This window comes from Cotesia typhae, unplaced genomic scaffold (assembly GCF_013202065.1).
Source record: "Cotesia typhae breed Kobodo isofemale line unplaced genomic scaffold, CoteBio_Ctyphae contig_5, whole genome shotgun sequence".
In the NCBI taxonomy this organism is placed as follows: Eukaryota; Metazoa; Arthropoda; class Insecta; order Hymenoptera; family Braconidae; genus Cotesia; species Cotesia typhae.
This window is the reverse complement of record NW_027423757.1, coordinates 12051111-12066015: the sequence shown is the minus strand read 5'-3', so window position 1 is coordinate 12066015 and position 14905 is coordinate 12051111. Positions and strand designations below refer to the sequence as shown.

The window sequence follows — 14905 nt, the reverse complement described above, 5'->3', positions numbered from 1 at the left end:
CTGCAGTGAAAAAAATCTAACTAAGGTCGTCTTAATACTGTCACAAGTCATCACTCTTTCATAATTAATAAAATAAATAAAAGCGTTAACAATAAACAGCAATTAATTTACATCAGCATTAACTAATTAGTTATTACGTCTTTGAATCTCGGTGGCGGACTAGAGCTTTGAAAAATAAAAATTAATTTAACCTTACGCTTTTAGTACACTTACAAATACAAAATTAGCAATATTAATTTTAATTATTACTTCATACTGATTAAATTACTTGTAACTTATAACTATTACTTATTTTTATCATAGTCCTATAAATAAATATCCTCCTAGTCTACATGAACAGTAAATATTTTTTCAAGTCATAAGAAACGTACCGAAATAAAATACACTATGTATACATGTCAATAATAATAATGTCAATTTACATATATGTATAATATAGTATAACTTCTTAGCGTTTGATTGTAACCACTCGGCTAATATGTTTCCCTTCTCATTTCATTATTTATACACTTAAATACTCTTTTTACAATTTTTTAATACCTTTTTTTATTTTTAACTATTTATTAAGGCAAAATCTTAAACCGTCCGCTCAATTTAAAACGCTTGTTTTTGGTTTTTTCAGATGCGCTGTACCAGAAAACGGAATTATAGGTTAATGCACAATAAATTGTCCCGGCAGAGTGAAGAATATTTAAGAACAAAGAAGATGATACTGAAGTTAGCTGACAAAATTTTTTTAATTGTTAGAAAAAATAAATTACATTAAAAATTTTCATATTTAAAATTTTTAGGAAATTAAATTTAGCTGTCACAATTTTTGATTTTTTTTTTTAAAACAAATTTTTAATTTTTTATAAGTCAATTTTTTTTCTATAATTTATTTGTTAAAAAATTTATTAAATATCTGTTAAATTAATTTCATATATATATATATATATATATATATATATATATATATATATATATATATATATATGACGTTAAAATTAGCAGTCAAAATAATTTTTTGATTTTATTTAATCAAATTTGTTCAAAAAAATTATTTTAAAATAATTGCATTTAAAATTTTTCAAAATTTCTACAATTTTTTTCTATAATTTATTTATTAAAAAAATTATTAAATATCTGTAAAATTAGTTTCATACATGTAGAAAATTAAAATTAAGAGTCAGTTAATAATTTTTTAATTATTAAATAAATAAATTTGTTTCAAAAAGTAAAAATTAAAAATTTTTCAAATTTTTACATTTCTATATTTTTTGTTAAAAAAAATGATAAAATATCTGCTAATTAATTTTAATTTTATAAGTAGAATTTTTTAATAATAATTTAATAATTATAAAATTAAAAAAAAAAAAAAATTTCTGTCTACTAACTTCAGTGTCATCAAATAAGACAAAGAGTACGCAGTAAGTACCACAAATATAATCTCCATATATACCTAGGAGTAACCCAGCTTGCTTGGCCATGTGTGACCTACGCTGTTAGAGAAGAAATAGTCAGCATGCATGTAAGAATGAGAAATATACTGGGAAAATATTAGAGCTGAGAAGTTAAAGACTGAAAAGTGTCTTGTGAATAATAATTACAAGACGGAAATAACGTTCGGTCGTTCAAAAATTCAGACTTAGCTGCGTAAAATATTTGTAGGCCGAGAAATCTGTTTAGAAGCCCTTGATCACTCCGTAGGCCTCCAGGGTTGACATAATCAGGTAGAAAACCCACAGCGAGAAGAGCAGCCCGGATGTGATGATTTTAATCCCGATTGGGCCTCCCAGTTCTCCGCCGATGGCCTTCGATCTCCGGATCATCAGCACGATTATCACGATGCAGGCTTCCGAACAGAAGAGAGTTACGGAGAAGGCCAAGCTGCGGACAGAAATTTTTTTTTATCAGAAAATTGATAATTTTTTGTGATTTATTGCAAACTGTCGGTGCAGCAGTGTATGAAGAGCATGAAGAGTCTACTCGTTTACTCTGACGCATCAAAAGGTTGCGTTACGGAAGAGAGACGGGCGAGATTACATCGGGATAGTAGACGTTGCCTCTAGTTTGTCGTTTAGTTAAACACATCAAGTTTAATTAAATTTATAATTACATTAGTAAGTTTTGCTTGCACTGGACATGCTAAGCGCTTTTTTATTACTGTGTACCTTCGCAAGAGGTCGCTTTGTTGTCTTTATATAGTTGCATACATGATTGATTTTTAATTTATTAGGCAAAGGTTTAATTAAAATGTTAGGTATGAATTTATAATGGTAAAAAATAACTTTACTCTAGTTTTTGTGGAACAAAAACAATTTCTTGATTTAAGAATTTTTCTGCTTGATTAAAAACTATTTAAATAATTTTTTTATCATTATTTTTGCAATAAAATTTTTAATTGAACTATTTACGCAATGGCAGTAAATTTTTTCTTTTTAATTTAACAAAATAATACAATTTAAAGCTTTTCATTTTTAACTGCTCTAAAAATAAAATTAACTTGATTCAAGAGAAAAATTCTCAAATTTTTACAATTTCTTATTTTAAAAATTTTTTTGCTTGATTAAAAATTATTAAAATAATTTTCTTTCCAAAAACAAGTTTATTTTTTTGAGCATTATTAACGTGTTTATGTAAAATTTCATTTTTATCAAGTTTAAAGCGTCTGAATAATTTTTTAATTTATACAAGCATAAAAAATTAATTATCTATAAAATGGCAGTAACTATTTTTTTTTTTTTTATCTAAACAAAATATTAAAATTTAAGAAAAAAATTATTTTAAATAGTTTCATTATTTTAATTTAAGGAAAAAAATTTTTAACTAATAAATTTTCCTTAATTCAAGTAAATTTAACTTGATTAAATTTTTTTTAGCCTTGAATCAAAACAATAAAACTCTAAAAAAATAATTGTGATTAAAAATTTATTCTTTTAAATCAAGTTAATTTTTTTTTTTTTTAATGTACACTAAAAGATTTAGAAGTTAAAAAATCTAAAAAATGTTTTTTAAAAATATATAAAATAATTTTAAATTATTAAAAAAAAAAAAAAAAGATTGTAAGTTTAAAAATTTGTTTATTAGTAAGTAAGTAAACATTTTTTTATCTTTATTATGCAGATGTGGAGTAAGAGTAAAGTATGTACTTACTTGCCAGGCTCCACCCTAAACTGATTGCCGTGGTAGGCATGATATATGGCGGCAATACTCCACGCGATACCGATGCCCAGGAAGACGTTCACTGCGTTGCTGCCGGTCACGTTTCCGACACTAGCGTCTGCATACTTGTCCTGACATGCAGCCACCTTGCTGGCAAACGTGTCTGAAATTTAACGACAAAATTTCAAGTTTTAGTCTCTTGCTACGAGAACCATCTCCCGTTTTTATCGCCCATCGGCATCCGAGCCATCTCGTTCCAGCTCGGTCCTGCTTGTTCCAGCTCGTTCCTGCTCGTTCCTCCTCGGACGCCATAAATTTAGGAGCTAAATTTTTTCTTCCTCCAGAGTCTAGACTTATATTATTATTATGTAACATCAGAACTATTTTGTTGATAGTGTAACTTTGAATCAACTTGGCCAGTTGATTCCTCGTCACAAGCAGGGAGAGACAAAGTTTAAAAAATAAAAGTTTCTTCGCTGAGATAGCGATAGATTTCGAATCCTGGAATATCCTGGACAATTTGTCAAGAGTTATTTTAGAAATGCCTTTAGTATCAAACTTTGACTTTTATTATTGCTAAGAACAAGAAGAAAAATTATTTCTTCTTTTACATAAAAGAAGAAGAAATAATAAACATTGTTTCCCACAAAAGCAAAAGCTAAAAGTTTTAGCGCACTCCTTTTAACCAGGTGAAAAAATATTGTTCTGCTGGACGGGGTAATTATACAGTTAACTGGTGAATATCGACTCGACGCACTCCAGTCGAATGAAAACTCTTAATAAAGTTTTCCGTAAACGGAGGACGGAACTGTGGAACAATTTAAAGTATTGATGTATTCATTTTAACCGGGACAATGTAATTATCGTCTTCTTCAATTACTGTGCAAATGCAACAACTGCAACTACCAACTTGATAACGAGTTACTTATGCTTACTCCATTGATAGGCGATAACATCGAATTTATTGCTTTGTTGTTCGGAACATTAAAGTTTCCTAATGGGGTAATTTTAAGTTGAAAGTTCTTTTTAGTTATTTCTTTTTTTTTTTTTTTAGATTAATTCTTTTGATAAATATTAATTAAAATTAATTATTCATTTTAATTTTAATGAGATGTTTTTTTGAAAAATTGTTTTTAATTTTTTTTTGAAAAATAATTAATTTTAATATATTTAATAAAATTGAAATGTTGAATTTTTAATATATAAAAAAAAACTAAAAATTTAATAATATACATTAAAATGATCTCATTTGATAATTACTTTATTTTTGAATAAATAAATAAATAAAAATTAGTTTTATTAAATAATTAATTTTGTTAAATTGCACTGTAATTTTTTTACTATTGATGTTTTTAAAAATATAAGCCCATTCCGATATTGCACTTATCAAGAGCTTTCATTTGAGTACCCACATGCATTTTCATATATTTTTGATATATACATATATATATAATATATATAAATATATGAAAAATTGATGTGGGTACTCAAATGAAAGCTCTTGATAAGTATAATGTCGGGATGAGCTTATATCTTAAAAAATGTCAATAATTCACGAGATACAAGGTAATTTTTTAATTATGTATCTAGAGATTTAAAAATGTAACTAAAAATATTTAAAAATTTGTTCTTATAGAACGTCTAAAATGGTCATCGTAGTGTCATCTAAGGATATTGATTTTATCGAGACTCTGACCGTTAACATTCGATTGAGTTTTTTATCAGTAGAAGAGTGTAATCTGAAGGCGGTGACCTTGAGGAAAAAATAATATTAAGAAGTATCGAGCTGATGGCCCAATAAAAGAGAGCAAGACTCTGTGTTATGTGTTGTTATTGTACTTGACGCCCGTATTTATGATTATGTAAATATGTAAGTTATTTTAAAATAAAATAATTCATAATGAAATGTTCGCCAGATTTACTTTTTATATAAGAGTTTATGTGAAGAGTTTTTTAAAGTGGATGTAGCTGAGAGAATTGAGTCGAGGAAAGCCATGCACAATTTACCCTTTACATATATATATATATATATATATATATATATATATATATATATATATATATATTTATATAAATATATGAACTGGGGTAAGTAGTAGGAAATTGAGTTCGTCTGAAAATAGAGATTTTGTATGCAGACCAACAAAAATTCTACAACAAAGTAAAAACTCACCAGAGAAAGAAAAATAAAAGAATTTTTAGAAATGTTTGGTGGTGATTCAAGACCTCGACAAGCAATTTCGAGCATGACAGGCTTTCCCTTTACTCACTCATGCATGCGGTTAAGCTCCGAGCGGGGAGCAAAAGAAGTGCCGAGACTTATACATTTTACATGTTGCTAGTGACATTTATAAAACTTGTTATAATTATAATTATAAATAAATAAATTTTTTTTTTTTTATTTTTTTTTTTTTAGTGAAAATTAATTAGCGGAGCAATTATGGCCACGACTTGAATTCGCTTATTACAGAATAAAGCAAGACAGCTTTGCTCTTGCTCTGGATGACAGGACGCAAAAGCTTGTTGATAAGACCTCCTCGGGGTTTCTGATTAATTAATCTTGATCCATTATCGGTATTTAATATACCGTTGTCAGGATCCGAGATTTAATCCTATCAATGTTTAATATAATTCTGATGCTACGGGGTTTTATGCACTAAGCTTATTTGTTAGTAGTTATCGGCATCACTAACTTTTAAAACTGTCGGGAAAATTTTAAAACATTGAAGACTGATAAAATTAATTTTGTTTTATTAAAGAGATAAATTATTTTATTAAGATAATTTTCAAGAATTTTTTCACTGGTTTTAAAATAATTAAATTATTTAAAAAATAAAATTTAATTTTTTTTAATAATTAAATTGTTTAAAAAATAAATTTTGATTAATTTAATTATTTTTAAAATTACATATTGTTTTTTCAAATAATCAAATTATTTAAATAAAATAAAATTAGAAAATTATTTAAATAAAATTTATTTTTTTTTTAATAATTAAATTATTTTGAGCGAAGAAAATTTTCAAAAAAAAAAAATTATACTTAAATCTTTCTTATTAATTTTTTTTTTCCCACTAAAACTTTTTTATAAATAAATATAAAAATATATTTCAACATCTAAAGAAAATAAAAAAATATTTATCTTTAAAGTTTACTCATAAATCAAAAAAATGTCGATATTAAAACTTTTTTCATTTCCCACCGGTCTCGTTTTATTGAAAAAATAGTCTGACTGTTTTAAAAAAGCTTCAATTTTATTACATTTTCCAAAAGTAACAAAAAAAGATAATTTTTGTTCTATTTTCATAGAATATCGGTCTCCAAAAGGAATTTATAAAAACAATCTTATTTTATTTAAGTTAAAAAAAAAACTTACCGGGTATGCTAGTGCCGAGAGCCACAAAAACGACAGCAGTAACTGAATCTTTGATGCCCAAAGTACATCCAAAGTATGAGGCCACATCTCCGATGACAGCAGTGACCACTCCGATACCTGCTATGCTGACTACGAAGCACAAATATCCACCGGCGATGTCTGTAACACAATTTTAAGTACACAAACAAATTATTCAAGTAAATTATTTTGTTAAAAAAATTTTATTTTTATTTTTACAGCATAAAAATTTATCTAAAATAGATTTTTTTTTTGATTAATCATTAGAGGGATTAAAAAATTTTTAATTAAGTTTAAATAGTTAAAAATAAAAACACTTGTAGTTTCAAACTTAACTTTCTTGTAGTGAGAAGTTTAAGCGTCAATGCGCCACCTATCGGGTATTTTTAATACTAAATTTAATAAAAAAAAATTAAATGAGCATATCGACGAACTTTTATGAATTTTGAATAAAAGATGTGATTTTTTGGAAAAAAAAAAAATATTAAAAAAAATTCAGCTCATGAATTTAAAATTAGTTTTATTCTGGTCATTAGCGGGAGAAATGAAGCGACCATTTAAAACATCGGAAAAAAGATAAAAGAGTTTGAATTCAAGAGAGTTGCGATTTCCTGAAGGCGAATGAAAAAAAAAATAATAATAATAATTATTGGTTTTTAATCAATGGTCTTGAAATAATAACGAGAGTGTCAAATGAATAATAAGTCACTTGTTAAAGTCTGGAGATGTTAAGTCAAGAGGTGAGTCCGGGTAGGCTTTAAAAAGACTAATTAGACGTGAGAATTACCCAAGAGCCATTTTATATACCTATTCATTAATTTTTCACGCTCTCCTTTTCTTCAATTAGAACTTTACTGCTAGTTTGCTTGATCCTTTCATGGAAACTCTTTAGCCAGCAGTGTTAATATTGTTTTAATTTTATTTTAGAATTTTTTGGCGATAAATAGAGAAATCCAGCAGCCCGAAAAGAATAAAAGTTTGAGTTTCCTTTCAATAAAATAAAATGATGGCACAATGTCTGAACGTAGATGGATGTAAATAAATGTGTGTGTGGTGCAGATAACGGGTCTTTCAAAAGCAGCAATTTTGATTGTCGCTTACTAACACCAGAATATATTTCATCAGATTACAATGCTCGCAAAACGAAATGAATACAGCATGTGAAATATTTCCGACCGGAAAATTCACACCGTTTTTATGTCCCTACTGCAAATACAACCAGCTGAAAATGAAACTAGAGCTGGTGCTGTTTGACGTTTTTAACGGATGTACGATGACGACCTTTTTATTTTATATTCATCGCTTCGAATCTTCCCCAGTTCCGAGTTGGTTTAATTTTAATTCGGTAGTTTTTAATTAACTACCGGCTTGATGAATAAAAGGTCAGATTTTACCCAGGAAATATTTAGTACAAGGTTAATTAGTTTTTTTTTTTTTATTGAGTTAAAAAATATCCACGGTTTAGGAGTTTATACTCGAATTTAGTTACTCGAAAAACTTTCGAGAATTGTTGTATCTGCCGACTACTCTGGAGGAGCAATAATAATCTCGCTTAAATTACTTTTAGGAAGAAAAAGTGAATGAGTTAAGTCACGTGAGCGTCTGCCCAAAGAAAGTGCTCGAACGTTTTTCCCAAGCATTTATCCTCGGAAAATATTAAATTCTGCTTTTATTGTGATTGCGTTGTAAATATTTAGGGAGAATTGACTTCAAGTTTTTTTTTTTTTTGGGATCAAAAAATTTTGAAAAGTTTAATAATAAAATAGCAGTTGCCAAAATTTTTCGTAAGTTTTTTCGAAAGAAAATAGCGAATGTATTTGGTGTATTGCATCAAATTTGGTGTCAATGGAAAGGAAATTTCATCAGCTATAAATTTAGTGTCTTATGAATTTTTTTTAAATTCAGTATTTTAGGAGTTACAGCTATTTAAAGATGATTGAAAATAATAATTAAGGTATTTAATTTTTGATCATTATATTTGTTTTTTGTTTTTATTTCTAGGATAATTTAAAGGATAATTACGTCAAATTTGGTATTAATTGAAAGGAAATTTAATTCCCTACAATTTTTTATTCTTACAAAAAATTCCTAAAATCAAAATACCAGAAGCTACATCGCTTTATATCCCCAAAAGCTCAAAAATTTGGAAAAAAAATGTTCCCGTCAAGAGAATTGATTACTTTGGAATAAAACTCAGTAATTCGACAACAAAGCAATACGGAGAACATGAGAGTAAATGTCTGGGTCGATGTAATGCATACCACATCTAAGTAGAAAATTATTTACACAAATACAAGGTACCTGTGCAGAATCTGGCGAAACAAGGCATTATACTCCGGGATATAAATCTCGAATAGGATTCGACAGGAATGAGGTAATATCCGATGGTATATTGTTCAGAGCGCATCTGTGGCACGATCTCAAAAGGCCATTAGACTCTCGCAAGTGCGATCCATACATCATTAGCCCCGGCTTGGTCCAAGCGCAGTCCGAATAAAAGAACAGAAACGAATCGGAATGAGAATACGCGAGTTTATTTTCATTTATTATCCCATAAAGGATGAAAAGTGGTGAAGTAAGTGATGAGGATGAGCTCTGATGCACTGACCAGTGTCTAGTGGTAGTTCTGCGCCGAGATTATCTGAGGAAACTCAAACGAGTCTGTCCGAACGATTAGGTATGTTTAACAGGTTCGCTGGACGGTTTGTTCTGGGGGTTCTGGGGTAACATGACCCAGTTTCCTCGAGGAATTATGGCGGCACACGTGACACACATCCTGATGCCGAAACCCGCAGCTCCGCATATACCATCCAGTTTCCTGTCATTTCATTCCAGGGTAGCTCACTCTGCTCAGCTCTGCTCTATGGTCTCTTGGTTTATTGCTCTGGAAAAGGGCCACTACCCTCATACTTTACTCAAGGATCAGCTCTAGGCGCTAAAACCTCCGCCTAAATGGATTCACTAGAAGGGAGACACTGCTAGATAACCCCCGGGCTTTATATCCGAAAAAATATTAAATTTTATGGGGTTTTGTATCGCTAATACTTGCTTAATGCTCCCAACTGCGAAATAAATTTAACAAAAATATAACCTGCATATCATTAAAACTTTTTCCTCGCTCGATTCTCTTCCGGGGAGTTTGTTTGTTAAATGCCTCTGGTGGAATAATTTTTCGTGTCTATGTTTTGAGATTACAATTCGTAAAAATTTTTTAATGTGTCTGTGGATAAATAAGGTATGAAAAATAACTCAAATTATGACATATTTAACTTGAAATTGATGATTCTTTGATAAAAAAAAATCGTACCTTTTATTTAAAATTCGTAAAAGTACGGTCGATATGCCTCTATGTAATTTTTTAATTAAATTTAGTACTGAAAAAATCCGATAGATGGCGCAGCGTCACTTAAACTTCTCACTACAAGAGACTTTAGTTTGAGATTATAAAGAAAAAAAAAAAAAAAAAAAAAAAAAAATTTCAACTATTTATATCTAATTAAGAATTTTTTTTCTACTAAAAAATGGTAATTGTTGTATTTTATTAGAAATATTAAATATTATATCGAATAAAAATTAGTTAATTAAAGTAGAATATAATTTGAGCTCGATAAAATGAAATAATAAAGAAAAAAAAAAATTTTTAGGATACTTTGGATATAAATTTATAACCCAAGACTATAAAATCCAAGAAAAGAAGAAGAACAAAACCTATTATTATTTTAATTTGCGCGAGTTTCTAAAGCGAATGTTTGCGTGTATAATTGTCGAGGATTAATCCTGCGGTACGGGTGGATAATCTTAGTAGGTAAACAGCTGTAAACAATGGAAGTAGATATTGCTCGACGGGTGGTTAAATTGGATTGTGTAACCCGTTCGTTCTCTTCCTTAAATGTTTCTCGGAAAATCCACACCCTGTTACTGAAATTAATACGCGTTAATTATTCACGTATTTTGACGGTCTTATAACGAGCTTGTTCATACACGACAGAAGGATAATTCACTCCGTGGGGATCTGAGGCCCTATAAATTATGTAGACACTAAATTCCAGTGACATAAATAGTCTAAATACTCGAATGCCCATCGCTTAATTTATTGTTCTTTCCCCCTCTTCCTACTACACCAGAATTTAGTTCCCTTCGAATCAATGCGCCCCATTTTTTATTTTTTATACGAGAGGACTCGACGAACCGAAAATAAATTTTGTTCGATTTGTTTTAAAACTCCCTTTAATTTTATTCCAAGTCCTGTCGCGTTCCGGTGCCTGATTAAATCCCAGTTTTTGTGATTCCTGATAATGTATTGATTTGGGCTTATCTCCTTGCTGTAGAGGAGAAGATCAAAGTCCCTCTCTATACTCATACCCTCAAGTAAGAACTTTATACTCATACTACGAATCAGGATCATAAGTGGCTTCGTATTCGGATAAAAAGTCGGGCAAATCCTATTACAGATTTATCTCCCGGCGATTTAGTCATTACTTATGCCGGTTTAAATGCACAACGTACTGAGCACAAAGCCTTAAGTTATTGGAGGAAAAGCCACCAGCAGCCACTCGATTTCCATATCACTTTGTATCGCATCTAATCTCCTACCCTGACTCACGATAATTTTATTCACCGCGTGACACATGCGCAAGATAATCGCGGAATGTCGGGACTTGTTCTATAAGACGACATTATTCGGAATAGAATAAGGTAACAATAACAAAAGAAGAGAAAGAAAAAATATAAAAGATAAGAAATGTCCTTAGAAATTTTTTATGTATAATTTAATGTAATTTTTGAATCAAATTTGGGATTATTCCAATCAAAAATATTTTTGAAAGTGTCAAACAAAAAATTAGAGCTAAAGGAAAATTCAAATTTCTTCTAAATTATCACGGAAAAATTTCTTTTTTTGTACTTTGGAATTTTGTAGAGAGAGTTTTAAATTTTTTTGGCGAAGTTTTTCGACTGATTGCAAAATTTTGCGCAAAGTTATATTTAAAGCAATCTATTTAAAATTTTATTAGAAAAAAAGCACAACGCTTTGCATCATGAGGCGTGCAAATCTTACAATACGCGTAAAACTCCAATTCTCACCAATTCTCTTATTAAAATTCGATTTCTTCTCAACACGAATTTCCCTTGAAGCATATGATGAGTGTTTAACGATAAAAGCATTTTCATCCTATCCGTATCTCGGAAAGCTGTCGGTCCATTGTGCGACCCTGTCCCTGAGCTCTTATTCGCCTATTGTGAATTTCTACCCGAGCTGTGGCCATGCCAAAAGAAGAAAGAAGAACTGAAAGCAATCTTTTATTTACGAGTGAAATGTACATTTAAACTATTCCACCAATGTTTTTTTCCGTTTATCTAAATTTTTATTCCGGATGAAACATGTCTCATGTGGATTTTAAAGCTCGGGACAATGAAACAATGAAAAAATTCTCTAACCAACTTTTATTCAACTCTCAACGTTCAAGGATTCACATAAAACACCAAGGATAAAATTCACAATTATACGACTGACATAACTAAACATGCATGTGTAGACAAATATATATATATATATATATATATATATATATATATATATATATATATATATATATATATATATATATATATATTCGCACACATTTCCTCCCTTGGTTAGCGCCGTAAAACCTATTCTAGCCTTGAAACAGATAAAAGCCGGAATAAAACAGAGAGGGTGAGAAGCAATGGAAGTTCTGGAAATGTGTACCAAGTATGTGTTCCAGAATCCCGAGTACATTCGTCTTCAGAAGCTGTACACATACAGCAGATGGAGCTGGCTGTCTGGGTGTGTATTACTTGGCTCTAAGCCTACGTTATAGCACACGGAGTATTTTCCAGCTCTATCAAGTTATGTTTCAGTTCTCTTTTTTCTACTTTGAGATGTTTACGATCAGCTCAAGCGGATCCCAGTAAGACTGTCATTCGCACACAAGACACCTGACTCGTAAATCTCAGGATGCAAATCTGTCAGCTGGATTTCATTCCAGCGAAAAGTGTAAATCTTCTGGGACTTTGAGTGCTGGGTAAATAATTTAAAATAGAAGCGAAAATTGGAATTGATCAATAAAACGTGCTTAATGGGACGTGGATCGCGGTTAAGAATTTTTTATTTCATTACAGTACACTATACTAAGAGCCACGGAGAAGAGTTCAGCACGTTCATGCCACGGAAGACTGCCCATGTACTTTTTATTCTGCCTTGAGTAGGTAACGATAAAAGTTAACTTTCTTCTTGAAAAGAAATCGATGGAAACTTTACAGGAGAAAGATTTCAAAAAACTCTTGATGGAATAATTGTAACTTTCGAGTATTGACTTTTGATTGTTAATTAGAACATTTTTTTGAGCTTTTTTTAAAAGAATGTACTTCAGTAAAGAGAATGTACTTCAATAAAAATATCTTCTGCAAAGAAGAAATATTTTTGTGTAATGGAAACATTGGAAATAAAAGTTGTGGGTAAACTTTTTTTTTTGAAAATAGCGATGAAAGTAGGAAATTGTTAACTTTGAGGGATCAAAGGACGCTGTCTTCTTTGCAGTAGATAAATTACACTGTTTTATACGTGCAAAAGTTTAAAGGACAGTTCACTTTTGTCACTCTTGAGGAAACTTTAATTAAAAGTTTAAGTTTTCTGGATAACGTATTATGATTGATAATTGTAATTAATACATCAGTTACGGGAGATGTTAAAATTTTATGCATGACAGTTTTATAGACTGAATTCTTAACAAGGATGATAATCTCGGAACTTTTATGGAGCTGGTCAAACTCAAGGATACGGTGCTAAATTTTATTATTTTTTTCGAGTACTTAATATTATTATAAAGTTAATTATATTTTAAAAAGTCTTTTCATTTTCAATAACGCGAACAATTTCCTATTGAAATGTTATTTTGCAAGTTGATTGCGTATTTCTAATCTCGCTTTTATTAAATAGACCATTACAGCTTGTTTATGAATTTTGAAAAAATATGCAAAGATGCAAATTTAACGAAGCATAGTATAATAGCCAATAAATTCTGTACAAGAAAATTCACCGAAAAGCTTTCATGAATATTAAATCTCGAATCGAGCAACATAATCCCCTATTACATACAGCGGAAATATAGTTACATTGTTATTATCTCTTTATTTTTAATTTATTATCGAATGAAAGATCCATCGCATTTTATTCCCGAGATACTAATTTCCTCCAACATAACGTTCCATCTTCATCCTTCGGGCTGTCCTATCTTATATCTCATCCCCTATATTATACATCCTACATCCTACATCTAGTTATAGGATGCTTTAAGCTGTAATACCTTGCCTTTCAATCAATAAAATATGTTCCTGACATGGTAAGTAGTACGAGAGAAACAAAACATGAATATAAATATAAATATATCAGGGAAAGGATGTCCTGTCAAAATTACAGAGAAATCTATTAAATTTAGTTTTTCTCCTGTCGAGAGATAATTTTTAGAAATTTAATTTTTGAGTTACGCTTTTGGAAAAAAAAAGAGTTACTTGCCAAAATATTTTTATGTTATTGATAATAAATTACATATTAATATGCGTTTTTAAATTAAAATGTAATTAAATTTACAAAAATTATTAGCTGTGCAGAAAAAATGGAAAAATGCATTATATAAATTGAGAAAGAAAATTTCTTTTGAAAAAAATGAACAATCCTGTAATAAGAAATGAAATTGTAAATTTTCATTAAATGGAAATGTTGTTATAAAAATGTTTATTTTTTTTAAAATAAATTTTTTCTCTCAATTTTATTTAAATTTTTACTCAGAAATGTTATTTTTACAGATAAATTTCTGTAAATTTAAAAATTTTATTTCTAAAAATAACATTATTAAAAAATGCAATTTTTATAAATTTCACATATAAATTCTTTCCGTGCAGAGCGTAAATTCCTGACGTTAAAATGACGATACAAAAACAACGATAAAGCACCTATCTTCACTTCAAGCTGATGTGTCATTAGAGTTTTGCATCATTAGAGCGCGAGAATGATGTTCTGAGTGAAACTTCTTCACGGATGATAACGGAAGGATCGGTGGTGCTCTCGCAAGGAGGAAGTCTCACCTCAGTGTGCATGGGATTCCGTGGCTGGTAGTCCAACTGAATGTTGGAGCAGACAACCGTGGCGAGCGGGGCTCTGAGGGGATCATTTAGCAAACAATAGATACCACAGATCCTAGGAGATTTCAAAGCTTCCAGCTCACCTACTACCACACATAATAATACCACCACTACAGGGCTGTTTCCATCTGTGACATAGCACCCAACATTCCACCCTCTTTATCTCCCGCTGGATTTATGTCGCAGCCATTAGCATCTTTCGGGTTGACT

The 14905-nt window shown here is 29.8% G+C and overlaps 1 protein-coding gene across 6 annotated transcripts in view; it reads right to left on the bottom strand.

Moving 5' to 3' along the window:
- Positions 1-1175: 1175 nt before the first annotated feature.
- Positions 1176-14905, bottom strand: part of Calx (sodium/calcium exchanger 3) — a 49262-nt gene continuing 35532 nt past the window's right edge. For all 6 annotated transcript variants that reach the window (XM_074248675.1, XM_074248678.1, XM_074248676.1 and 3 more), the window contains 3 exons: positions 6518-6676; positions 3136-3307; positions 1176-1869 (listed from right to left, as the gene is read on the bottom strand). In XM_074248675.1, the coding sequence (XP_074104776.1) occupies positions 1665-1869; positions 3136-3307; positions 6518-6676 (536 nt within the window). In that variant the 3' untranslated portion in view covers positions 1176-1664. The remainder of the gene's footprint in view (positions 1870-3135; positions 3308-6517; positions 6677-14905) is intronic.